This window comes from Cyanistes caeruleus, chromosome 5 (genome assembly GCF_971803275.1).
Source record: "Cyanistes caeruleus chromosome 5, bCyaCae1.hap1.1, whole genome shotgun sequence".
Classification (NCBI taxonomy): domain Eukaryota; kingdom Metazoa; phylum Chordata; class Aves; order Passeriformes; family Paridae; genus Cyanistes; species Cyanistes caeruleus.
In genome coordinates this window covers 80849105-80876359 of record NC_141705.1, presented here as the reverse complement: position 1 = coordinate 80876359, position 27255 = coordinate 80849105, and the positions used below count along the sequence as shown (strand labels likewise).

Genomic DNA, 27255 nt, shown 5'->3' with positions numbered 1-27255 from the left:
CTCGACACGGACCTGGTGCCCCGTGCGATGCGCGGTTTGAAAGCCATGTCAGAGCCAAAATGAGCAGCCTGGACTCTCCCCCTGCCCAGATGCCCCTTCCAGAGGGAGGAGTGACACTCACCACGGCCGTGAGGACGAACAGGGGGGTGTACTGGCTGTAGGCAGCTGCCAGCTTGCAGGCCTCAGCCGCCGACAACAAGCGGTGGCTGAACTCCTGCAGGAGGCTCTGATGAAATAAAAAAAAACCCAACAAAATAAACATGAGGAAAAACCTCAGCTCAAAGTTACTTTATTTCCAAATACACGGGGCCTGGTAGGCAGGGACAGTCATATCTCAAACAACAGCCTGGTCTGTTTCTGCAGGACCCTTTGTGCTGAGGTTTACCACGGATACTCTCACATTTGACTCTATAAATATTCTAAATAGATACACTCTATAAAAATACTCTTTCTGTGTTCTTTTTCCTGAAACCAGGCATTCCCCCATCTAGGTGCTACTGAACTTTTTCACTGGAAGCAGTGGAAGTTCCTTCAGCCCTCTCAGCACAGGAGAGGGAATGTGTGGGTAACTCTGAGAGCCCCTGAGGAATCCACACACACAAACCCCAACCCAAGTCTCACCAGGTCAATGTCAGCATTGCTTTTAAAGCGTGCATAATCCTGCTCATTCATGGAAGCAAAGATGTCTGCCATAATACCCAAGGATGTGGCAATTCCCTGAAAAAGAAATTGAAAATTTTCATAGTGTTCTTTTTTCCCCCCCCTGTATTTTGAATTTTACTGCCCTGCTGTGTAGAACATGCCAGAAAAAACAAGCAAACAAACACACCGACAGGACCCAAAGATAACTGTGGCTAAGAAATTCAGAGATTGTCATCATGGTATGGTTTTATTAATTCCACTCGCAGGAAGTGTGATCTGGAAGACCTCATGCCACCTAAGGGCCTGCCTGGCCAAATAATTAAGAAAACCAGGTATGCTTTCACAAAATTCACCGCAGAATTCCCAGCTGCCGCTGAAATGGAGAACACTGAAAGGTTCTAAGCTTGAGGTCAAGCTTCAAGACATGGCAGACAAGAGGTGACAAGGTCTGGGTTTGTGGGATATCTTAGGCTGGGGTCCAATTACAGACCCTCTCCAGGCATCACCCGAGGACTTGCCAGGCTTAGGCTCACATTCCTGTTTAGCCATGGACACTGGGTGCAACTGCTGCCTCATCTCCAGTGGGAAGATTAGTGCTGCCCAGCCTCACAAAGGTGTTAAGGACAGGCACCGTGGCTGTGTGAGGTGTTCAGGTCCTGCAGGGCCAGGGGAATCCATCCCCCACCACAGACAGCGCAGAGCAGCTCCGCAAACAGACGTGCTCGGGGTGGGGGGAAAAAAAAATTAGTTCTAATCCTAAGAAACAGCTAAAATCTGTGTCTGCGCTCTGGAATTAGCCTGTCCTTGTCAGAGGCACCAGAGGCATCCTCAGGGATTCACTTCAGATGGTTCTGCTTAATGAGAAGTATTGCTTTCATCCCCCTGCAGGAAAAAACCAAGTGTGGCTAAGGCCGTGCATGCACGCGGAAACAACGCGGAATACAGACTTTGTGCTGCCTGTTAACCCTGGCTGAGGTGTGTAATCGAAACGCTGCTGCTGCAGGAAACAAAAGCTAAGCTGCAGTGATTATTGGATTGGCAGGGAGATGGGGAGTGGAAAGGAAATTGCTACCTTTTTATCTGGCTGGGGAAGTTTGAAGTATCCCACGATTGAAGCCCAGATCAGCTCTGCTGCCTCATACCACATCCCTGAAATCAACCAAAGAACAGGCACTGAGCAGGTGGCTGCCAAGGATGGCTTTCCATGGCTTATTTTACACCTCAGGTCCTCAGAACAGGATAAAACCTTACCATGCCATGTTTTGCTTCAGTGACTCCGACCACTTAGGAGTTACCTTTAATTTTTTGGCTAAAACACCCATTTTGTCCTCATAGAAGGGTTCGGCTCCACAGCTGTGGAAGATTTGGTGTCTCAAACCAACAGCAGAAAATGAAGGCTGTTGCCTCAAGTGCTAAACCCTGAATAGCCAAGTCCATCCTGCTGAAAGTCAGGGATTTTCCTGTCTTGAGAGAGGGCATTGCCGGGATGTCCCTGCCTTTGGGAGCAGCGAATTTGGGACAAACGTTAGCAAACACGGAGTGGCACGGGGAAAAAGGGAACATTTCAGATGTTCCTTAGATTCAGGTGAGATTAGTAATAAAATGATAAATCCTGCAATGCATTTACTTGGTACATGGATCCAGGCCCTTGCTGCAAAGAGATGGGTGTGGAACTCATCCTCTGTGCCTGATTTACGGGTATAGGGTGTTCACCACAAGCCAAAATTCTGACATGGGCCCAGTGTAACATTTTAAAGGTGAAAAAAGCCTGGGGGAAATCTTGAGAGGAAGCTTTTAGAATAAGAGAGCCTTACCAAGCTTTTGCAGAATCTGCCCCCTGATTTGTAAGCAGACTGCCTGAACAAGAATCCGATCGCTCTCCTCGGCGTACCGCCAGGTTCCTGCAGGAGGAGTGGGAAAACTCGGCATAGAATGAAAAATATTCCTCTCATTCGAAGCCTCCAAAGGTAACCTGAATCCCAGCAAACTGCCAGGATTCTCCTCCTTGCATGGAGGCCCTTTCCATATGAGAATCTCAGCTCCTCATGGAAAACAAACCAAGAGAACCTTGATTTTCACAGTTGTGCAGCGACCTGAGTACACCCACTAAAGAAACCCTGAAGGAAGGAAAATAAAACGTATAGAATAAGGTATTTATTCAGTCTGTAAGATCAGTGGGAGTGTGGAGGATGAACACTACTCCAACAATCTGGATTTTGGAGTGGATAGAGTTGTCTTAGTTTTCTACACCACTCAGTTGCTTGAAATTGCTCCACAGGTTGAACTGCTCCATTCGGAGTATTTTCCCACCTGAGCGAAGGTATGCAAGGAGAAATGATGGAAATATCAAAAATAATGTTTCCACATTTTAGGAGAGAATGGTGAAGGAAAGAGAAGTGTGATGTGAAGAGTCATTACTGGGATTGGTTTGGCTTAATTGAGGCTGGTGTAACTGTTAAAATTTGGATCAGAAATCACACCAAAATAGCAAGTATGAAACCAGAAAAGAAATTTATACGTACCCGTTGCCCCGTTGTCATTGATCAGGCTGCCGAGGATATACTCAGCTTTTAAAAGTTTACCTGGTTGAAAATGAAAGAAAAAAAACACGGACAGAAAGTGGTCACAAAAATGTATTGTGGCATGACACGAATTAAAAAAAAACTCATCAGGTATCACCTGCTCCTAGAGCTGCTGCTGTCCCCAGCCAGAAATGCACGTGCCCCACCTTCTGTAGCCACGTGAAATTGTGAATATATCAGTTTCACTTTACACATTACACCCTCCTGGAAGACTGCTGGGATTCCCAGCTCTTATTTCCCTCCCAAAAGGAAGTATTCTAGCCTGCTTCCTTCAGCGGCAGTGCTGATGGATTCCCCAGGAAACATGGGCTTTTGGAAAGCTACTTAGGTCCGACTGGGGAGTGGCTTGACATCCCACCCCGGGAAGCACAGCCACAGGAAGATGTGTTAAAAATCCTTCAGGTGTCGTCCATGCTACAGGAATGATGGAATTTTATCTTTTTTCATCCTGGAGGAGTTGTAACCTGCATTGTTTCCATAGTCAAGTGGCCCCACTGAAGAATAAAAAGCAGCTGGGACAGTGCAGAGAAAAATGCCGGGATTCTAATTTCCTTTTTCAAGGCCCTCGGTCCAGGAGTACAGCAATTCAGATACCCCTGTTTGAAACCAGCAGGGAAGATTTGTTAAGGGACAAAAGCTCCAATTAGTATTTCCCACACCCTTTCACCATTTTCTCTCCTGCTTTTGCCTCCCAAACCCTTTATACCGGCCCCTTTGTGCTAGTGAGAGGAGCCGGGAGGGCTCCAGGGGGCTGGGAGCGGGAAGATGGCACTGTCAGCGTGTGTCCCTCCCAGCGAGGGACTCTCCCGAGCCGAGCAGCCTCTCCTGGAGCTGGAGGCAGAGCGGTACCTGCGTTGACGGCGAGGCGAGCCTGGCGGATGAGCACCTGCGGGCTGATGGGAGCGGCGGGATGCAGCCGGTGCAGCCCCTTGGCGATGCGCAGGAGCCTGCTGGAGGCGTCGATCCAGTAGAGGAAGCGGTCAATCAGGAACACCACGGCCGTGGCCGTGCTGCAGTCCCCGGCAAGGATGGAAGCCTTCAGATAAGCCTGAAAAAAAACCCAAAAAACAACAAAAAAACAAACCCCAACCCAGGCATCCTCAGGGAAACTCACCTCAAATGTTCAGCTTCAGCCAGCCTGCTCCTCACCCTATTTGTATTTTGAGGCTAGCGAGGTGCCAGGTGCTTATTTTGATTGAGATGTAGATATAATTCTTAATTTTTATATTTTTTTGGGGGGTGGGGGGTGATTTTTTTAATTGTCTGATATTTGAAACTGCAGGATTTGGTGGTCTGCTAATGAATTTAAGTCATGCCCAGCAGCAATTAGTTGAAGAAAGCGGGGGTGAGACTGGGAAGGCTGGAGGTGGTCGCTGTAGCCATTTTCCCATTTGGAGCTTGAGACATCCACTCTGTACACCACAAACAGGCAAACAGACTGGGAATCCAATACTTTTTCCCCTGCAGGCCATCCTTAATGACTCCTACGTGTCTATGAACTCTCCTGGATTCCCACAGCGGCCCAGCCACCGCACCCAGGCGGGGACCTGCCAGAATTCCTGAGATCCTTGCTGTTACCGCATCAGGAGGCCAGCAAAGACAGCCGTGGGAGACACACAGCCTCATCACAGCTGCAGAAATCCACGTGGACCTGGGGGACATTTGCCAAAACCCTGTCACCTCCCATGCTGGGCAGGGCCTGGTACTCCTGCCTGGTGGAGCGAGGAGGTGCTCCACACACTGACACCCAGGAGATGACTTTCCCAGAGACTGCCAAGAAATGTTTGTCCAAATCCCCACTAGAGCATCCAGCAGCACCCTCTGAGGTGTGCAGGAAGAAGCACATGCCAACCTGGGGAAAAGCCTACGGCACGAAGGCCGACTTGCATCACCTATCCACGGCAAACACTTCCCTCCGAGGCGGATTTGTACAAATTCCCTTCCTTTTCCCCTTTTTTTTTTTTTTTTTCACCCCCCCCCACACTTCCCTCAGCCCGAGTTGGATTTTCTAAGAAAGAGGATGGCACTTGAAAAGGATTCCTGAAGCTCCGGCAGGGACAACTCCGCTTGTGCCGGCCGACAGTGGAGGAATCCCCCTCTCCAAGCACCTGTAAACTGACACTGCCAACCAGCCATTCCAAATGCTCATCAACAGGCCATATATTTAAGCACAGAGCATCGCCTAATCTATTTTTTTTTTTTTTTTCCTCCCCTTCTTCCTTTAATAGATGGGAGCACAAAAGCCTGAGAGAGGGTGACCTACCAAACAAAAGGGCCTTTGAGTTCCTAGGAAAAGTAGACTTGGAGGAGGATGGAAGGAATCCAAGTGGCCCTATTATTTCCACTTGCACTAATTAGACATTTTTCTGTCAGCTATTGAGCACTGCTGAGAGGCCAAACTCACTGAATTCATTTCTAAAGTGTTTACAGAAGTTTGCATCTGTTTGTGTCTCTTCAGGAGGAAAATAAGCACTTCAATAGCATTGTGGAAAATCTAAACGAAGCATCCTATTCTGAAGGGCTTGGCAGTCTTGCAGCTGCATAATTTAACTCCCCGCTCAATGCCCAAACCTCTTGTGTCCCTCTCCAAACCCAAATGGACACAAAATGTAGAAAAGTCAAGCCAGGGGGAGAAACTGGGCTATTTCTTTTCTTTTTTTTTTTTTTTTTTTTTTGGGGGGGGGGGGGAGGCAGGGCCGCATGCTGTGTGGCACACAGCGACACAGGTCCCGTGTCAGCCTTGGCGGAGGAGGCGTCCGAGCAGGACACCGAGAAATTAATACCCGCTCCTTTCATTCCCTGCCAACTCGTGTGGCTGGAAAATTCCTCAGCACCTCCGGCGGGCGCACCGGGCATCCTTTCCCCAAACACCGCTCCAAGATGAGCCGGGACGGCGGCTTCCCTGTCAGCCAGCCCAGAGCCAGGAAAACCCCTCTGGATGCCGGGATGTCTCGGCCTGCTCCATCACAACCAGGAACTGGCAGCCTACACAGCTTTACTCGCTTTCTCCATCGCTTTAGGCGCATCCAGAGAGAGAGAGAGGGAGGGAGGGAGAGCGAGGTACGCTCGCACTTTGTTTTCACATCTGTGCCCGCGATGTGAAATGGATCTGCCTAATTGAGTTGATGCCACAAAGGGAACCTCGCGGCTGGGAAGTGGAATCAGGTGGTGGGAGAATTAAATTTGCGCCAGATTTCTATACACGGACCATTTTGGTGGGGGAAATGCAAAGCAGCCTTTAGTGAAGGGGTCTGGCCTTGATGGCGCTGAGTGGGGAGGGTGTGCGGTTCGCATGGCTCCCCGCATTAGCGGGCTCGGCTCCTCCTCGCACCGGGGCTGAAGTTTGGGTCCCAGCTCTGGGTTCAAAGCCACGACGCCTCCTTTGCATTGACAATGGGGGCCGCTCCCAAGAGAGGGGAGAAGCTCAGAACCGGGGCCATCTGGCACTAGGACGGGCAGGAAAGCGTCAAAGGGAAATTATTGGTGCATAGTAAATGAGGATGAGGAGGAGGGGAAGGAAATAGGGGAAAATCTTTATGTGGCAGCTGATGTAAGAGGAATTACAAGCCCAAATAAATGAAATATTGATTTAATCCACTCTCTCGGCCCTCTTTATAATGCCAAGATCCCAGAGGCAAGCCCTCCTCCATAGCCTGCGGGCTCAGGAGGATCCCCTTTGGAAAAACTCCTCTACAAACAGCGTGATTAAAAGCAAGGGGAAAAAAAAAAAAAGAAGATTTAATTTTCAGTGTCCCCCACAGTCTTGTGGGTACTCTGGAGTTCCGTGTTGGCTGATATCCGCTTGTCTCAGAGTGGAGTTGCACTTGTGACTGCAGCCAGGTTTTAAAATCTTTTTAAAAAGCCACAAAACTGAGAGGGGCCGGCAGAGGATTTCTAATTCCTGGAGCAAGGCGGGAGCGTCGGAGGCACGCACTTACTTCCAGGTGCTTCGCTCCTCTCCCAGGAGCTGCTCCTAGTTAGCACTCCGCTGAACCCTACCAAATTCCCCGGTTTCCTTTCCTCCTGTCAGATTAAACACAGAGCCACGGGGCCGATGGATTGGGATGGATTTCCCCCTCTTAGCCCACGCGCCGCTGGCAAAGCCCGTCCTTCCCAGAGACCAAAGCTGCTGTCACCGCACGGGACTTCTCTATCAATCCCTGCCTTTCAGCTGGCAATCAGAGCCCACCCCACAAGCAGCAGGGAATTAAGCCTCCCACCACCGCGGTGATGGGCAGAAGGAAGCGTGTCTGGACAGACTGACACACGGGACAGTCACACAGAGAACTGAGGAACTCCTGGACACTTCCCTCTTGGTCCCGAGCAGATGAGAATTCTCCCTCACCCTCAACCTGTTAATTATCTCGGGTTATTCGTCCTGCAGGCAGCGGAGAGTTGGGAATTCCAAGGCAGCAGCATGATAGGTCCATTAGGAGCAGCTCAAAACAGACCGGGACAGCTTTCACAACCACCTTGATCTTGTTTCACCAACTGAGGAAGTCCTGGAGTGGGAATATCTCCTGATTTCCTCAAGAAAAAAAGAACAGCAGCGTTTTGTGATGAGGAGGAGAAATCTTAAAGTGTCCAGGAAGCTGCTTGAAGGGGGGGGGGTTCCTGGGGGCCTCGTATCCAAGAGGGTAGAAGGGATTTGGGGGACCACGCTCACACGCAGGGTTCCTGCTCTCGATTAGTACCAAAGTGTCGCAATCGTTTTGTGGTCCTGGTTTGTTCTGGACCGCTTATAAAGGTCTCCTTTTAAAAGGAGATGTTTTAATATCTAAATGTAGCAAAAAGAGTGTCAGAACCCCCCGCTGAGGGAGCAACAGCAAGACCATTATCAACACCTAAAAATAAAAGAGACTCTTCCCTGAATCGATCACATGAGAAGACTCCAGGAAGCTGCTTCTGGCAGGAATAAATCCTACACATGAGCAAAGTGGAGTGACAGCCTTACACAGACCCGGGATCCAGATTCCCTTTTTAAAAAAAAAAAAAATAAATAAATAAATAAATAAATAAAAATGAATAAAATATATATAAATTTATGGTTAATTCTGCTGTAGTTTTCCCACATAGGCGGCAGAAGACAGAGCACCAGGGCCGTCACACCCTGGACAGCTGAAGCTCTCCTGCCTGCAGCTGATCTCGGGCACTTCTCGCTTACAGAGCCCCCGGGAGGCCGGGGTGCCGCGATTCCCTCCCGGTCTGAATCCATCCCGCACAACACTCCCTCCGTTTCACAGCGATCACCCAAGAAGAGCTCTTAGGAGGCAGGTAGCAAAAGGTCAGCCTCAACAACCGAGATCCCAGGGCTACCATTTGAGGCTTTAATTCTCCTATTACCACACCGGCAGCTAGAAGGAGGAGAAAACTAAATCCTCAGCCCCCGCTTTGGTTCTTTCTCAAAGGCTCCCAGCTCTGAAGTGCCACACACACACCTACTGCAGTTAGGGCACGTCCCTTGGAATGGGATCCCTAATGGCAATCCATCAGCACCTAATTAGCCCGGGCCCAGCCGAGGGCTGCAGGGCCTTATTTTCCCCCCCTTTTCAATATTCCCATTAAATCCCATGAGATTCCGAGCCAGCCCGCACAGCTCCCTGCGGAGCAGCCCCGCTCTTGGAGGCTTTTCCTTTTGTATTCCCATTGCACCCGTCCCAGCAGATCCTGGTCCATCACCGAATGCAGGAATTACTGATGGGTACCACAAAAATGAGGTAAAAAGCCCCACATCATCACTTGGGGTTTGCAAACGGGGAAAACAAACAAACAAACAAAAATTTTAAAATAAAAAATAAAAAAATAATGTAGCGTGAAGCATCCCACAAGGGAATTATGTGCGTGTGCATGGAGCTGTCCTTCAGCTAAATCCACAGCAGTTTTTTTGGGATCAAAGCTTGCGTGGACATGGGCATGTTGCCCTCTATTGGCTGCTCACCGAGCATTAGGCTAATTCCATCTCTTGGGAAAGCAAAGATCTGCAGGAAGGGCACCCCTGGCAGCCTCCCTTTGGGATCTGCAGCCCCGCTCCGAACCCCACAGCGCAGGTGGTGTTTAGGGAAGAAAAATCATCCCTGCTTACTTAGCCCTCCCAGCAAGGATGCCGTGACAATTCTGACTTAAAAAAATCCCAGTGTATCCCCGTTTTGGCTTTGGATACGGATGTTGGCTATCACCCTTTGAGCCTTACTGCACATTCCCACCAGGAAAGGCTCGGTTTGCTGGCTGGAACCTGTCAGGAAAACGTGGAAAACATTGCCTTGAGCTTGCTGAATTGCGGTGGCCTTCGGGCGGTGAATCCCGGCGGGGAAAAGGGAAAAAAAAACCCTAAAATTCAAACCAAACCCTGGCACCATCTATGGCACGCTGAGCAAAGGGGAAGGAGAGCACTTAGAGAAGCTGCCGGCGCAGGTGGCTTTGCCTTCCTGACGCCTCCAAGGAGCGCGGAGCTGCCGGCAAGGCGGATCCCACTTTTTATTATTTTTTAAAAAAAAAAAGAAGTGTGACAACACCGAGGCAAACCCTTGAAGCCTCAGCCTAATCCTCTTACTCCCTGTGCCGGTCTCATGGAGCTTTTGAGCCCCCTCCCAGTGCGAGACATCCTCACCGAGAGCCCCGGTAGCCAGCGCTGCCTCCTGCAACACCGCCAGTGTGTTATGGTAATGATGCTCCTTTCATTCACAGATCTCAAAGCGCTTTTTAAATGTAATGAATTACGGTTTATGAGCTTATTCGAAGCATGGCAAATTAAAATAAACAGAGAGGAAAATTTTTTTAAGGGTTTTTTATTGGGTTTTTTTTTTGGTTTTTTTTTTTTTTTTTTGGTTTGTTTTATTTTCCCCCCTGAACAATGTATCGGTAAAGACTTAATTTTTTTTTGTCCTTCAGGGAATTAAATTATTCTTCTGTCCCTCATGCCAAAAAAAAAAAAAAAGAAAAAAAAGAAAAAAAAAAAGAAAAAAAGTTGCTGAGACTTTTATCTTTCTTCATCACACTGTAATCACTTCTCTTCAGCCTCATTTCCCCCCTCCAGCTTTTTATTCAAAGGACTGAGGCAGCCTTTGCTCTGCCTTGAAATTTTATTTAAAATAAAAAAGAGGGGGGAGAAGGAATGGATGAAGGGGAAAAAAAAATCCCTTTTCCTGACTAATACTAATAATACAGGTCAAAATGTCAGTCTATCTACAATTAAATGGAAAACAAAAAAGGTTTTCCCTTTTTCCCATGGTACAATGGCGCTGGAATATAAATTACCGATGAAGATGAAATAATACTTCAAAGCACATGGGGAAAGGCAGCACAACGTTTACAAAGTATTTTCCACCGCGGGATGAAACATTGGAGACAACGGCAGCCAATGGACTTCAGGGGGTGTGGGTGAATAGCCCAAAACTAGCACGGAGGAGGATTTGAGGTCCCTATAGTCTCTGACCCCACGATAGGCTTTGTTTAACAAGGGCAGCTGCAGTTATCAACAGATGTTTCAGCAATAAATAATTGGTATCATCCCAGAAAGGATCCATCTACCTGGGGAGAGGGCATAATGCCGCAAACGCTGCTCCACTATTACAGCCACATTAATCTCCCATCTAGCCAGGTCTCTCGGGGAGTTTGCTGCAGGTGTTTATCCCGGGAGGGAGCACACAAACGCTCCCAAGTTGGAGAGCTGAGCTGGCATTGTGAAGGAGGTCAACCTCCGCCATAAATTTCTGTCTGAGGCCACACACACCAAAGGGAGAAAGAAAATAAATACCCGAGAGCAGCCGCTCCCCGCCCTCCCCGGGGAAATTCAGGAGCCCAGCGATGTGGGGATGCTGGGGCTCCCACTTGGCTGGGCTCCTCACTGCTCCATGCTTTTCAGAGGAATCAAAGCTGCTCCCAAAGAAAACCTGCTGGCCTCACTGAGGCAGGACTCTCCGGGGCAGGTGAGATCTCCTGGCCACCTTGGAGTTAACAGCAGGCAGGAATGGGACAGTGTTGGCTTCAGGAACAAACAGGAACAAACCCTGTCCCCATAAAATTCACAAACCTCATCTTTAGCCCTCTCCTGGCTAAGGGATAGCCCTTAGCCCAGATATTACACTGACCATGATAAAAAGGTGTCCTCTATTTGCCACATGTCTGACATGTGCCTAGGAAAATCAGAAAAGCAAAAAGCCATCCACATTTCCTGCCACTTTATAATCTTTAAGCTCAAACTCATCGCTTTATGGGAGGGGATCCCCAAGGACCTTTGGGATTCTGCAGCTCCTTACACACCCATCCTTTACTCACAGGAAAAATCACATTGAATCCTTGCCTTTCCTACCTAGGTTTTGGTCCTCAAAGGGACTCTGTCACGTAATTTTATTGAAAGAAGAGCAGCTGATGAACTGTGCAAGCGAGTGATCCCCAGGATTTCGTTGCAGAGCAGAATTACTCGTCAAATGCGTGGGTTTTTAAACAAAAAACCATTACGTGAACACTTGGCATTTTTCTGTTATTATAATGCACAGCTCTTCAGGGAAGAGGGAAGCATTACCTTATAGTGGAAACAGAACCACAGCTGCCCTGTGAAACCCCTCCCCCGAGCACATCAGCGGGACATTTTACACCACAGGTGTGTTGAACTCCATACCAGCAAGTCAGGGAGCCTGGCGCTGATCATATCTTGCAGGTTTGTTTTGTCTTCTGGGCCGAGGTCTTGTTTGTACTGCCACCTCTCCGGCACAAAGGGCCACTTCATTTCCTTTGCCTCCTCCAGGAGGCTCCTCAGCTCCTCAGGAAGCAGAGCTGAAAGGGTCAAAGAGCAGGTGAGGATATGGCAGCAGGTTCAGCCGCAGCGCCCAAACACACCGATCCCTGAAAAAGCCCCTCTCCCAGTCGCTCCCACGGGCTCCCAGCCCTTGTCACCAGCCTCGTGGGAAGGGGAAGCTGGCCTGCCATCCGTTCCCCTTGGCTGCACTGCCCTCCAGGTGAACGGGAGCCTCCAGCCATTAAAAAGGCTTTTAGCAGGAAGTCATGCCGGCTGGTGGCTGCCTGGGCCTGAAGAGCTCTTTCCAAAAAAGGCAGGAGGGAACCTGTTCCCCTGTGTGAGGAGAGGACAGTGGGGTCAATGGCACACATTTGTCCCACTTGCTCAGGTGACAGTGGCAGAGCCAGCCTGGAAATGCACTTCCAAACTGGGAGATAAACCTGGAGCACAGACAGCAATCAGACAGAAATCCAAAGGGCTGTAATGAACATTAAACACAAGCCCTTGAGTGGTTTGTCCCTCCTTGCTCCCTCTCCATACTGCTCCTAAACCAGCTGGATCCTCAGCTTTGGGTGGATCTCCAACCTGATCCAACTAAGGATGCAACTGCTAGGAGCCCACAGCCAGAGACTGGGGCTTGGATCTGTCCCTTCCTTCCAGCCAGAGCCCACATTTCCTTTTCCTTGCAAAAGGGGTGATGTGGATGTGCTGTGCCGTGCTAATCATCCGGCTGGGCAGCCTCTCTGGCCAATAAAAGTGGATTAACAAAGATTATTGACCAGATGGGGTTAATGGTGATCATCAGCTGCAGATCTGGCCCCTTCTGGCCATTAATCCCCCGAAAAACCCCTGCTCAGAGACCATCGCTGCCTTAACGAGGCAACACAATAAATGCATTGCTACCTATTTTTTAATCAGTCCTTTATGCAGGGACTGTAGAAAATGAACCTCCTAAGAAGGATGCTCCACTCTCATATTGCAGCACATTCACAGGTATGGTTTTGCTGGGAAGAAACAGCAAGTTGGATATTTAGGGCCCACTTCCAAAAAGTCAAGTCCACAATGTTACCGCATTTCCCCCACCCACTTTTTCTCACTTGTTGCCATCCCAAGGAAACGTGGGGTTTGGGAATCTTCCCCTTTCACACCCTGGCTTAACGTAAAGCCCAGTTTTTCCTTATCCTCCCGAAGTGGTGCCTGAAGGGGCTCAGCCCTGAATGCCGTGGCAAGGTGGCCAAGCGCCAGAGCTGATGGGGAGAGGAGCTCCCGCTCCCACTCTCACCCTTGCCACAGAAAACCCGTGCTAGAACAGAGATATCTCGTCACAGGGATGTTCATCTCATCACAGGGAACGCAAAATTATGGACAGAATGACCTAGCTCCCATGTAGAAGGGGGACAACTGAACTTCCTGAGTCTTTTCCTAAGGAAGATCCAGCTCCAGGGACAAGAGTTTACCCCTGTAACAGAGAGAGCTGTTCTCACCGCTGGCAATATAAACTCATTAAATAACGAAGACCGAATGGGCACAGAAGTGGAGTGGAATGATTTCTAGCCTAAAAAAAGAGAAATAAAGAAGAATTCCAGACCCACCCAACACCCATTCTGCCCCCTAAAGGGAGAGAAAGCTGCGCTCCTCCTCTCCCCTCTCCCCACCATTTCTGTGGATGTGGCTTTCAGTCCTTCCTGCCGCAGGTCTGAGAAAGCCGGGGGGGAAACAAAGGCAGCCCCGGGAGGAGAGGGGGGCCAGGAAAACCCCTCGGCCCCTGCGCTGGGAGGGTCCCCCCGAAGCCGAGAGCCGCCGACCGGCGGGGCCCTGCCTTCCCCAGGCAGAGAGCCCCAGCAGTTATTAATGTCGCTGTCACCACCCCGCTGCTGGGTATTTTTCTTCCAGCTGATGGGAACACGGCCCTCGGAAAAGCCCGAGCAGCACTTGGGGCTCTGATCGCCCATTTCCTGAAGCAGTTTACCTGAAGGACCGTGTCTAATCGAGTGATTATAAGGGCACTGATTTACCTTATCTGGAACTAAACTGATTACTTCTCATACTTTGTGGTATTTAATAGGAGAAAAGGAGGGAGGAGGATGAGGGGGGAAAAAAAAAAAAAAAAAGCGCTACCTGATTAGGAGTTCAAGAGCCTATTCTGCGGAGCCATAGTAAAACTAAAAAAGAATTTGCGACGAGGAAACAAAGTACCCTTTGTTGGAAACAAAAGAAGAGGAGAGAAAAATCTTCCAGTATCCATAACAGAAAGCTACACGCCACCCTCCAGCGCAAACAGACTTAGGTGCTTCAGAAAAAGGCAGCTGACCTCCCAGCAAGAACAAGGATGGTCGGAAAAAACATATTCTCAGCGGCTCCGCGCCCCGGGACAAACAAAGGGGTTTTAAAGATCACATTAACGTTATGGCCGAGCCACTCAAGCAAGGCAAAACTAAACATTATTAACACCAAACTGGAAAACGGGCAGCGCCGCGGATGCCTCACGCGAAGGGAAACCTTAATTCCGCTGGAATTAAGAAATAATAAACCCTCCTTTCGCAGCGCAGCAGCGATACCGAAGTAGCTGCTGGTCTCCAGCAGGTAACGCCAGCATTAAACCAAACGAGGAATCCTTTTATTACACCTCTCTCGCTAAACGCTGCTTCCTTTCCTGGTTATTTATTCCAGACTTTAGCCAGCACGGATTTTCCTTTCAAGAGGGATATTGCAAAGCCTTTTTTTTTTTTTTTTTTTTTTTTTTTTTTTTTTTTTTTTTCCCCTTGGACACCACTTATAGAGGTCACACACATTTTACAAGATAAAGATTCGGGCAATGAGCTCTTTAATATATGAGGAGAAGCTGACAAACAGAGGGGGCCCTCCCCCAGTTCCTATGAAAGGAGAGGAAATATGTGCCCTTATTCAGAAGTTGCATCCTTTTTTTTTTTTTTTTTCCTCTCCCCTTTCTCTTTTCTTTTTTTTTTTTTTTTCTTTTTTTTTTTTCTTTTTTTTTTTTAATAACTGAAATTTATGTGCATCAGCAAACTTTTGGGCATTGTTCTTCCCCAAACTAAACTGTTCCTTACAGCCTCATGTTTACTGAAGCCTAAAATTAGAACTGACAGCAATTCACTGCAACAAAGTGGACTTCTTTCCCTGCCTGCCTGTAGCCCGCATCCCATTCATGGCCTCGAAATCCGGGCATCTCTTGACACTCATCTGCCCGGAGAAGAAAAATAGGGCAGGGACGAGGGCCGGCGGAGTCCTGCCGCCTCTCCTGGGGAGAGCTCACCTTGGCACTGCCGGTATTCCCGCTCCTCTCCCTCGCCCGTGCCGGCCTTGGGTGCCAGGAGCGTGTCCAGAGCCCGCTCGCACTCCTGCAGCAGCACGGCCACGGCGCTTTGCTTATTCATGAGGGCTGATCCCACTCGGCTGTGAATTGGGTGTCCCCGGGTGCACGGTGATCAATTACTCAGCAGAAGACACGGGGGGGTCCAAATGAAAAGGATCCCTTCAAGGCTGAGGTACCTGGCAAACAAAGGAGGGGGAAAATGATTAACTAAAGTATCATCAATTATCTGAAAGGCTCAAGCAGGGGGGAAATAATAGGGGAAATACATGAAAATACATGACAGCCTCGGAGGACTTTATTAGAGGAGTGTGTGAAATCACCGCGGGGTCCCGCTGACAGCGTGCGAGGGGAACATCTCTGAGGTGCCAGCGAGACAGGACAGGCTCATCAGCGGAGCCGTGACATCCCGAGCAGGGAAGTGACTGTCGGGGCTGCGCCCAAGCCCTTTGCACCTGGGAGGCTCCTCGGGCTGTCACACACACTTAGCCGGGATTGAATGGCAGAGAGGAGCATGCTGTGTGCATTTCCCAGACTACGGAGATCCTCTCTTTTACCCTGGGATGCCATCCCGGCTGTGAACGTTCTCCGTGCACGTCCCCCTGCGAGTCCTCCAGGTGCTCAGGACACTGCCAGTGGTGATGCAGGAAACCCTCACCATTTCCATGACAGGTATCTGGCTCAGCTCCTGCCAGAACACTCAGACAGCTTTGAAAAAAAATTAAGCACGAGATAAATACTTTGGGCTGGGTTGTTGTTTTTTTTTTCCCACCCCTCACCAATTTGATGATGGTTTCACTTAGAAAAGCATTCCTGCAGTTTGAAGTGATCGAGCCAGCAGCAGCCTCAGTGAAAATATGTCTAAAACTGTGGAAACACTGTGGCAGTGAAGGAAGAAGGGGAGTGCAAAGGACAACACACACGAGGCCCAGCTTGGCTCTGCTGGCTGGAGAGCACTCACATTTTAGCAGCTACGCTCCCAGGCAGTTTTTCCCCCTTTCTGCTGCGGCTCTGGGATGGCTGGATGCTGGAGCTGGCGGCAGATAGGCTGTGCTCCCAACGGCACTGAGCGGGAGCAAGCTGCCAGACTGAAAAGCAGAGGGCAAAAGAGATGCACTCATGCGAAAGCAGAGAGGATCAGGGAGCCTGCCGTGGAAGGGCAGGTGGAGCAGGGCAAAAGATGGGATTCAGCAGCAAAGAGCCTGGAGGCAGGAGCTGCTCAGCGGGGCTCTGACTGACTCTGCAGACAAATGTCACAGAAAGAAGAAATTCAAAAAGTAGCTGGAAAAGGGAGACCGAGGGAAGGAGCACAAGCGGCATGAGAGAAGCTGGGGAGCAAGTAAAAGATCAGCCAGAGGCGGATTAATGGATAAAAGCAGAAGGAAAACCTAGGAAGCGTTGCCCGTCTTTTTAGCCTGAAGTAAAAGCCACCAGGGCCACTCTGTGCAGGGTTTGAGCCTGAGCTGAGCATAGCTGGGTGCTGGGATCGCATCCCTGCGGATGCACTGGGCCCATTTAGCGGCTCCCTTCAGGACCAGAAAAGGGGATGGAGCCAGAGACAGGGCTGGGGAACAAAGCTACAGCGTGGTCCCAAGTCCACCCAGGAGATGGGGCTGAGCCAGCTGTCACTGGCAAAGATGAATGGAAAAAAGGACACTAAAAAAGGGATTTGATCACGGTGCAAGGTCCAAGCCCACATCCTAGTTTGCAAAGGCGCCCTCTCCCTAAGGATCCGTCAGGGACAGATCTCTGAACCCAGGAACAACAGCCAGAAAGCAGAGTCCTCTGCTCCACCCTGCCAGGTCTAGAGAAGCTGATCCAGTTGCTGGGTACCCATCAGGGAGGAGGAAAGCGTAGTCACGCTAACACACCTATGCCGGTGTGGCTTTCCCCGTTAACTGCACTGACATCTGCTAATTGATTTATCTGATTACCCAGCCCTGTGGGAAGGAGTGTGCAGCCGTCCCAGGAGTACCTCCCAGGTTGGGATGAAGCATCCCTGCCATCTGGCCTGGACTCCATTCCTTTGTGTAATTGATTTCTCAAAAAAAAAAAAAAAAATCTCATTTTCCAGGAAGCCCACTCCGGTGACTACCAAGCACATATACACCTGTCTTGGATCCGCTGTGGACGGTAATCCTGGGAACTGGGACCTGGGAACTGCTTCAGGAGGGTGCAGAAGCACAGTGGAGAAGGCCTGCGCTCAGCTGCCACCTCACAGCCTGTAAATAAATGCTCATAAGCACAATTTGCTGCGAAGACGCACTAGAGCAAGCAGACACTGGGGTGTTTCCCTCGACAAAAAATAACCTGGCACCAGGAGCATCCAAGGGAGTTCATGGACGTGCTCCACTTCTCTGTGTTACAGCTCAGAGCCCCAGATCAGACTTTTAAGCCCAGCTCTCGTTGGGTCTTTACTGCAGGCAGGAGGGCCCCGTGGCTTTGTGAGCCACACAAGCTGCCACTCTCACAAAGAAATGCTGGGGCTTAGCAGGGAAGCTCAAATTAGTGTGGAAGTACAGCACTTGGCTTCCTTGGATTGGGAGGATTTAACTCACCGGGAAACTGCCAGGTCCCTAACAGTGATCTATGAATGTCAGCAAGCAAGGGATTCTTCCTCAAGTACATTTTTCCAAAGAACTGAATGAACAGCAAGGACACGGAGTAATAAAATAATGATTTACAGCAGCAGCAACGCCAGAGTGCTGGAAGCACAGAGAAAAGTGCAATAAACTGTACATTAGTACTCAGAAGGTAGAGAGCCTATGGGCAGCCATCGCTGGGGACAGCGACTCGCATCATAAAATCAGCTTAAAATGCACCACAGAGCTTTAAACCACACCAGCATCCTTTACACAGATGCCACTTTGTAAGTTGTGTTTTGTGACAGCTGTGGCGTTGAGTGACAGCTGGGAGGGGGAAATAACCAGGCACGCAGCTTTCCTGGGGAAACACAGGACCCGAGCCTAAAGCCCAGGAGCAGAGCAGCAAAAAACTTCTGGAGGCCTTTAGAACCCTCTCAATGGTTACTAATCAGCTTTCTCAGAGTTCCATTAAATCCTAACAAGTGGCACTTTAAGGAGATGGTTTTGAAGTGGTAAAAATTGCAGCTCGACGCGCTGCAAAACTGCCTGGGCAAAAATGTTTTCTAAGCATGCTCTTAGAAACGCTCTTTGAAAACACATAATAAAACCAATTTTGCATCAGATTGAGGATTTAAGCACTGCTTGGTGGCAGGAAAGCTGCTTTACTCCTGTGTGGGGCAAAACCAGCTTTTAAATGCTTGATGTAATTGTTAAGACGCTTTAAAACAGAAATGGTGAGGGGGGAAAAAAATAAAATAAATCTGTGCCATTTCTGATTGGAGCCTGGATTAAAACGACTCCTTGCATCAAATACGATGAAAAAAAAAATATGACAAAGGTCTCAGGGGATGAGAAAATACATTTCTGAGGTTGCCCTCTAATTGGAGCTGGGGTTCAGAACAAGAGGGATGGAGGGAAGAATTGGGTGGGCTACACAGAAATGATCTCTTTAATAAGAAATGGGCCATACTGTGACATTTCAAGGCCCTTGGGCTAGAAGACCAAAAGATCTGTCAAAGAGAAAGGAATTTTAAGTTCTGCCATGGATGGAAGGAAGCCTGGGAGTCAATCTAGCCGGTTTAAGACTGCAATTAGCTCTGGAGGCTTTAAGAAAAAGAAGATGTAATTGCTGCATTCAAACTTCAAATGCAGCAAGGATAACAAGCGCTGGTTTCTCAGACAACATCGTTTGGGAAATTTTCCACAGCATTATGGTCCTGAAACACAAATTAGAGATCACCAGACCTTTTCTCTCTGAAAATATATTATCCTAATTTTCATCTTATTCAGGGTACCCTCCAGGTCCAGGGAGACTAATGAAGAGGAAGCAAAGACCTGATGAGTTCCATGTGGAGACTGCATTTATGGATTAATCCCAACAGGGAGCAAATAAACCTCATTCCCAGAGCTCTCGGCTGGGACTCGACACAATCAATCGAGGAATGGATAGTTATTTATGACTGAAGCTGTTTTGACTTTCAAATAAACATTTTAATTATTTTAAGTGTTACACTGCAACTTAGAATGTTGAGCCCTGTTTTCATTGCACTGCCTGGCTCTCCCGTCTCCTAATCCCAAACCACTCCGGTCATTATGACACCGTGCAAATGACACTGATTTTCATGCCTAAAACATTTGAAAGGTAAAATCCATGGACCAGGCAAACTAGAGAGGAGGAAGGAGGACAAGGGAGGAGGATCCCTCTGAGTGGAGCCAGCATAAATGAAAGGAACACTCTCAGACTACACTGAGCCCCAAGAAAATGAGGTGCCCAACTCCGAAACCCTTTTGTAATCAAGTTGGCACATCCCGATCCACCTTCGTATCCTGCTCTTCCCTGCCTTTTCCTACAAGCAATTTTAATAAGCAAAGTACTCAGGGGTGTTTCTTTTCCAGCAGCTCATTTTCAATTCAAGTACCTGCACCATTTGCACTGCTGGCTTTTCCCTCCAGCCTGACTTGGGGTGCTGTGGCCCTTCCACCCACGGCTTCCCTGAGGTTAACAAAGCCACACTCATTTTTAGGGAAGCTCTTCAGGCTGTCAGAGTCTCTTGCTAAATAAAGACAAGGGGTGAAATCACAACACAGAGGCAGTGCTAGGTCTGTTGTAGCTGTTGGGGCTACGGTCTCACCTTCACTCCGTGTGATGGCATTTCACCTCCCTTTGCTTTTCTGTAGGGAGACTGAAAAAGCTGCAGGAGGTTGCCCTTGGAAGAGCGATGGAACATTTGGGCTGGCGTTTTCACCTGCAGCAGGTAAGAGGGAGCATGCACATGACACAGCACCCTGGGCTGCCCTCCCTCCTGTGCATTTGTGCACGAGCCTCCTGGAGTCCTTCCCACCACTCCTGGCAAAAATAACAGGCTCAGCTTTATATTTGGATTTGGCAGCTTGAGGGATTAAAAACTAAAACAGGAGAAAAAGAAAAAAAAAAAAAAAAAAAGAAAACATGTTCTTGGTAACTCAGCAAAGGTTTCAATGATTGAGTTAGTATCACCTTCCACAGAAGGCAAATTCAGTTTCCCTGAATATTTCAGTGCACACATGCCTGTGTTTTCCTACAGCATTTACCTCTCTTTGGAAAAGTATGGTTTTAAAAAAAAAAAAAAAAGATAGATTTGCTAGGGGCTTTATTCAGTTAGTTAGCTAGTTTACTTCTCTGGCTTAAAGATTAGATGTTTTCTTTTGGTAAAGCTGGCTATCCCAACTGGCTGTATTAAAATAAGGAAGAATCTCAATCAAAAAGCCTCTCCTAAGGCAAGCTTTCTTGTTAATATGCACCAACATGAAAGGGTTTCTTTTCATCCTATACAACTACAGTGTGTGTAAATTGCAGGGGGCTCATTGGCATAAATCTTGGCTGTGACCTCTGAGGTAAACTGGATTTACATTACTTTCTGACAAGAATTAAATGAAGGCCTTGTGGATATATGAACAGCCTTCTAGACTGCAACAGATGGGCATGAATGTGCTCCCTAGGCAAACTATCAGTGACATCTGTGTCCTCCAAATTCTGGTGGTCTCAGCCAATTAGCAGGCAAAAGGGGGAAAAAAAAAAGAAAAAAAAAAAAAAAAAAGAAAAGGAAAAAAAAAAAGCCAGCCCCTGCACAGCTTCCTCAGCCAGAGCCAAAGCAGAAGTGCTTCTGTTTGGAAATGGGATCAAGAACACCCTCCAGCAGCAAGGAGGTGCTTTGCTGGCCGCTGTCACTGTGGAGGTAACACTGCAGGAAAAGCTGAAGTGGTTAGGTAGAACTGGTATTAATATTAACACAGGACAAAGCCCAGCCCCACCTAAGCCTGTGTGGGGCTAGGGTAATGGGGTGCCACCATGGATTTACACTGCTGCAGCCAAGGAGGGAGTTTTGTGGACCCTAAAAAGTAGAGGAGGGGTGAAAGTGAAGCCCAGTGCCTGCAACAGCTAGGGCAGGAAAAGCCCTGCTCTTGATCCATATTCAAAACCTCTCTCCCTGCAGAAGTAGCCAGAGTTGGAAGGGACCCATAAGGATTCCCAAATCCTCTCCAAGCATCCCTCCTCGGGTGGATGGGGTCTGGGGAGCAACATACTCGACGGCCACTGCACCTGCCTGCCCCAAAGCCCAGTGCTTTGTGGAAGAGCATTTCAGCAGCAAACATCCAGGGGGAAAAAAAAGAAAAAAAAGAACAACTTTTCTAGTTTTGTTGGTCAGAATGAGGTTTGGGATTCCTTGGGGTGCAGCACAGCCACAGAACAGAGCCAAAGCCACACAGCCACTGCTCACCACATGGAGGTGGCCAGAGGGGCATCAGGGAGTCAAAAACCCATCTCCAGCCTACAGCAGAGCCACGGTTTTAGGCCAAGTTGCACCAGAGGAGTGACCCAGACCAGCACAAAACTTCAAGCTTATTCTCTGTCTCCCAGTTTTTAATGGAGCTGACATGGCAGGAGCAGGCAGGACCTCTGGCTAAAAGCAAAGTGTGGAACAAAAGCACCTGTTGTTTCGCCCTGGTCATGACTTTTCAGAGAGGCCACTTGGGTGTTTTTCCCTCACCGCTGCTACCCCAAGTACTACCAGGGGATGTTAAAAAAAAAAAAAAGGATTAATTGAGGAGCAGATCAATAAATTAAAAAGTTCTAAAAAAAAAAAAAAAAAAAGAGAAAAAGGAGAAAAGGCATAATGAATTTGGTACAGCACATATTTTTAGATCAAAGATGCCTTTGAAGTGACAAACCCTTAATCCATAAACTACTGAAGCACTTCCTTTCTCTCCCAAACTACTTGTTGTCAAATAAAATGGAAGTTAAGGAAATTATCTTTATCTGAAAATGGCCAAAAGAAGCCATCACCTAATGACAGCCTTGTCAAAATGACAATTGGGGAAATTGTTAGGAAGGGGAGGCCTGACGACTGGAGGAATAAGCTGGCTGTTTGCTCTAATCTGGTCAGGCAGGCCCCACACAATTCCAGTCAGCTTGCTGTGTGAAACAGCCAAGTCTTTGTCAGCGCAGGCAGGGGCTGGAGAGACTTCTCTTTCATGAATATGTATCACCACCCTCCACGTCTACAGAAAAAAAAAAAAAACCCAAACCTTCCAAACAGCAAAATAATTTAAAAAAAAAAAATAAAAAAAATAAAAATGGAACCAACAAAAACATAGAAAATAAATCCCAGAACGACAAAATCCTGAGATGCGGAGCCACAGGGAAAGGAAAAACCTCTAAGCAATGAAAGCTCACGTTTTGGAAGCTCCTTTGGAAGGAGGATCCTCTTGCCAAAGGCTTTCCTTGCACTTTTATGCCCCAGTGGACTGGGATGAGGCACCTCAAGTGCACAAAGGCAGAATGGGGTGTTCAATGTCCAGGGCTGTGTTTTATATTTGGCGTTGGTGGCACCAAACCCCAGGCCAGAGACACGCACAGGGCCGGGCTGGTGAGACGGAGCTCACAGGAATTCCCTGTGCGAGGAGGGAATCACCTGGAACAGGTCTTAAAACACTTCCAAGGATAGGCACAGAGGCAGAAATTTCCAGTCAAGCCTAAAAACCCAGGGAGAAGGGGTTCCTTGACAGGCAACAACGCAGCTGAGGTGCTGGGAAGTGGATGGTGGCTCCCCAGAGCTCCCACAGAAATGATTTTCTGAGAGATGTCCACGACATCTGTAAATAAAACCCTCTGCAACACCTCTGCTCAGGCAGCTGGAATCGTGGGTCACCTTGAAGTTTGGGAGACTTTTCTTAGGTTAAATCCCAAGCATTCTGAAGACTGGCATAGAAGTGAAACAGGAGAGCCAAATGAAGTGTACTGGGCTGCCCAAACTCCTCTAAGCCCAAAAATGGTGTTTAAAGCAAAGGATGGGAAGAGAACACCGGGTCCAACAAAGCCTGTGCCTGCTGCAGAAAACTCAAATGAAGATATTTTAAGCTGGGGTGGGTTTTGTCTCTGCTGGACAACTACGGCATCATTAAAGCACAACAATGTTTGAAAAGTTACCTTCAAGTGCTTTTTGCTGTATTTTTAACTTTGCTAGCGAAACTGCAAACTAGATCTTGACTTTCCACAGAAAGCTTGTGGTGATATTATAAACTTGAGTTTTTCTCCAAATAAGGACCAGAATATGAAAGTTTGCCTCCCAGCAGAGATACCAAGACACAATGCTCAGTTTTGAGGTCCCCAATATTATGCAATGTTTGCTGTAGACATTTCCATTCCATTAGCATATTCTACTTTACATGAGATCCAGCAATGAATGCTGTCCCTGATCTAAGGCTAATCCTCTTTAAAGAGCTACAGGCTATATTACATGTGGCCACAGCCACGGTTATGCCAGGGCTGAATCACTTTGAAGCCTATTGAACAGTGTTCCCTTGTGAGACCATACACAGAGCCATAAACCAATGCTCCCTGTGCTGTGAAATCCTGCTGTTTCCACCACCAGGACTTTCTGGACAGACTGGAGTCCCAGGCAAGGGGCTGCAAACAAGGAAGAGGCACCTGGCTGCCCTCACCACCCCTCAGCACCAATTTATGTGCCCACAGTAAGAAAAATCCTTTTTTTCCTAAACCTCAACAACAACTTCTCCAAGGGAGGGCTTCCAGAACAATCCAAAGGTGAAGGTGAAGCAGATACCTGCTTACCTGAGCAGGAAGGAAGCTGCTTGAGTAGTCTGGGACACGGATATATCGATCTGGGAAGGAAAAAGAGAGAAATGGTCATGTAGGTACCTGTAATGCTATAAACTGAGATAATGGAACTGTGTTTTTATTGCCACACACCATGTGTTAGAATCCCCAACACCTTCACATCTACACAGATTGAAAGGGGGAAAATAAAAATACTAAACAACAAAAAGATCACTATAGTCTCTGGTCCTGCTTACGTATAAGCAAAATACAGCTTGTATTGTCTTGAATTGCTCAAAATTACTTTCTTTGTTCAATGAAGGGAAATGGAAAGGTTGGCTCTGCTCAGCCTGCACCGTGCACATGAAATTTTCTCTGTCTGAATGGTATTAAACCAGACAAGGAGAGTGGATTCAGCCTCCACAGTAAAATGTGGGGCCTGGTGAAGGCAAGGTTCAACCTCCTCGCTGTCCAAATAGCCGCACAAATTATTTTTTCCTTTGCAGCAGACGGAGAAAGGGTTAGCAGAAAAAAGAAACAAAAGGCGGAGGGAGCAGCAGAGGGAATAGGAAAAATAATCAGGAGGATGGTGAGAGGGAAGAGCAGCAGAGAGCAGGAGGGGCAGGAAGATGGAAGAGAAACTGAGAAGGAGGAGAAAGGGAGAAGCCAGAGAGGCTCTAAAGGAGGACCAAGGGCAGATGATGATGAAGAATGAAAATGAGAACTTGGAAAGTGGCATAAGCAAATTCCATCTTGTAAGGAATACTTCTCCTCAGCAGTCAAGGTGAGATTCCTCATCAGTTTATCCAGGTCAGATGAGAAGGAAAGAGAAGAGAAAGAGTTCTTTTTCCTGAGTAAACAAGGAGCAAAGGAGGAAATAAACAGAGGGAACTGTGCTGTCTCTTCCTCCTTTGGAAGATCTCCTCTCAGCTTATGGAGTGGAGCTCTTCATGGCACTGGGAGCTAAAACTTCAGTGAGCACACAGTCCTCCCCATGCATCTCTCCTCCCTCTCACACTGACATCCAGTGGAACACAACGGGATATCCCCGGACTGCACCTGTCTTTGAGAAGGGCCCATTTCTTTTCTGCTTGCATACGAGGCCCTGGGCTGCTGCACGGTAGCAACTTATTGCAGAACCTCACTACAGGTTGTTGCACACTCCATCGGGCCTTTCCCAACCCTTGGAAGTTATCACTGCCATTATTATCGCTAACTTGCAAGCACCTCGACAACTCTTGCACTACCAAAATTAAATTTGTGACTTTAAATGAAAAATAAAGATAAAAAGGAAAGAACTCTCCCCCCCACTCCCGCCCCCAACCAACAACTAATAACCACAAAACACAAAAACCCCCCAAAACGAAAGCTGTCTTCCCGTGTCCGGTCACATATTGCCATCTACTGGCTCCCACTCCTGTGCTCGGAGTGCTTGGGTGGCTAGGAACGAGAAAAGGGCTGTGAGCAGTTTACGGCTCCAAATCAATCATCTCCCACTCGCCTCCTCCTCAGTGACTTGGCAGGTCCCTGAAGGACGGTTTCGAGTCACCCTTGTGCCATCCCGGGAGGACAAGCCTCGGGACAGGGTGGGTACAGCAGCATCGTGCCCGGGCCCACGTGACGGGTGACAAGACACGAGTGAGGCATTCAACACCAGGGAAAGCCAGCAAACAGGGCTCATGTGCCTCGGGAGACACACCTGGGATATGGAGAGGACTAGGGGGGGACAACTACCCACCTACTGCTGCCTTCTCTGGTGGGCTGTCTGAGCTCACCAGGTCACGGCTGTCACCCGTGTGGCTCTGGGTGCATCCTCCCGTGCCCAGAGCCAGCCCTGCAGAAAGGGCAGCACTCCTGCAGATTTCTGCCTCAAAACCAAGCCTCGGTGCACGCAAACCCACTGCGGTGTTTGGCACAAGAGGCGTCACCAGGCCACGGCAGCCGCTTTCACGTTCAGCTGGCGACGCTGCAGACAAGCTGTGCCGGTGAGTGGGAGCGCTGGTGACCAAAAAACCACGGGAATTATACTCACACACAACACCTAGAGGCGTTGTCGCCCTTCAGCCCTGAAGCCACTGGCAAATCCCAGCACCACATGGAGTTTGAATAAGCAGGTGTAAAATCTGACCTTGGGAGGGAAGGGCAGAACAGTGGAAGCCTCAGCACAGCAGAAATCGGGTCAGACTTCCTGTTGATTCAGCAGAGTGGGGATACTTTCACCATGTAAATTTAAGTAGCAGAGACAAGGAGAAAGTTTCAGGCTGGTCTGGACTGCTGCTGGCCTCAAATGTCCACAGAAAGGCTTTTGTGCCATAACAGAGACAGAATTATATAGGACATTTTCCCCAAGTGTCCAAGAAATGTCATCACAGTGTTCCCAACTCATAACCAGTCACACAGGTGATTAAGAGACTGTACTTCCTATAACTCTTCTGACCTACCATGAACATCCCAGAAAGAGAAAGAAACACTTTTCCCCTCACTGACTCCTGCTTCCTAAGCCAGCTGTGACTGACAGCAATATGAAAGTTCCTCGTATTTTTCCATTTCCCAGATTTGCCGACGGCAGAGGCTCTGGAGTTACAGCAATCAGCTGTCAGAAAAGCAATGCACCATCACAGCCATGTCAAACCACCTCCAACTTCCAGCCTGAAAAATCCTAAATTAGCCCAAACACCACATTTGTTCCCAGTTTCGCTTTTGACCGAAGAAATTTCAGCTAAAAGAAGAAGTTATTGTAATACTGGAATGACCTCTTCTACAGCACAGAACAATTTTAGCAGAATGATCACCCAAGAACCCCACAGGCACAGAGTGCCTGCATTTTACTTTTTTTTTCCTCATAAAGGGCAAACCTGGAGTTGTTTTCCTGAGGCTGGCAGTGTTTCAACTGACTAGAAACTTATTGCAGAGAGAAGCTGTAAATCCAGTTCCTGCCCTCCCCTGTACAAAACCACACAGAGCTATACTTAAATCGTAAAACAATGAAGGAATATGCAGTTAATTTCACGTTACACAATCCTAGGGAAAAAAAATGAAAGGTCCGTACATACCTCAATAGATACAAGTATCAAAATAATCCTAATCAGGAAAGTTGTCTCATGACCTGGGACTCGGGCTGTTTCCGGAAACAAAGGCTGACAGGAATTATAACCACGAACAGATGCAATAAATAGCAGACTTGCGCAATTCTGGCTTTTCCAGAAGGCACAGAAGTATTTTATTTTTCTTGTGTGTGAGCACACAGGCCCAGCCCTGCCTGCTGTAACAAAGGCCTTCATCTG

General features: G+C 48.3%; 1 protein-coding gene across 28 annotated transcripts in view; it reads right to left on the bottom strand.

Moving 5' to 3' along the window:
• The window catches only part of ALPK1 (alpha kinase 1), a 38871-nt gene that overhangs the window by 10711 nt on the left and 905 nt on the right, over positions 1-27255 (bottom strand). For 3 of the 28 annotated variants that reach the window (XR_015286619.1, XR_015286617.1, XM_086888233.1), the window contains exons 2-12: positions 27025-27252; positions 26100-26564; positions 23987-24036; positions 15233-15468; positions 11842-11996; positions 4074-4272; positions 3165-3224; positions 2457-2543; positions 1715-1791; positions 622-717; positions 122-226 (exon numbers count right to left, since the gene is read on the bottom strand). Coding sequence is in view for 13 of the 28 variants with exons in the window: in XM_086888233.1 (XP_086744359.1) it covers positions 122-226; positions 622-717; positions 1715-1791; positions 2457-2543; positions 3165-3224; positions 4074-4272; positions 11842-11996; positions 15233-15353 (900 nt within the window). In the remaining 15 variants the exon portion in view is untranslated. Of the gene's footprint in view, positions 1-121; positions 227-621; positions 718-1714; positions 1792-2456; positions 2544-3164; positions 3225-4073; positions 4273-11841; positions 11997-14076; positions 14159-15232; positions 15469-15846; positions 15998-20006; positions 20281-23986; positions 24037-25709; positions 25970-26099; positions 26565-27024; positions 27253-27255 lie in introns of those variants that run through there. The other 25 variants (XR_015286624.1, XR_015286621.1, XM_086888226.1 and 22 more) reach the window with 19 other exon arrangements.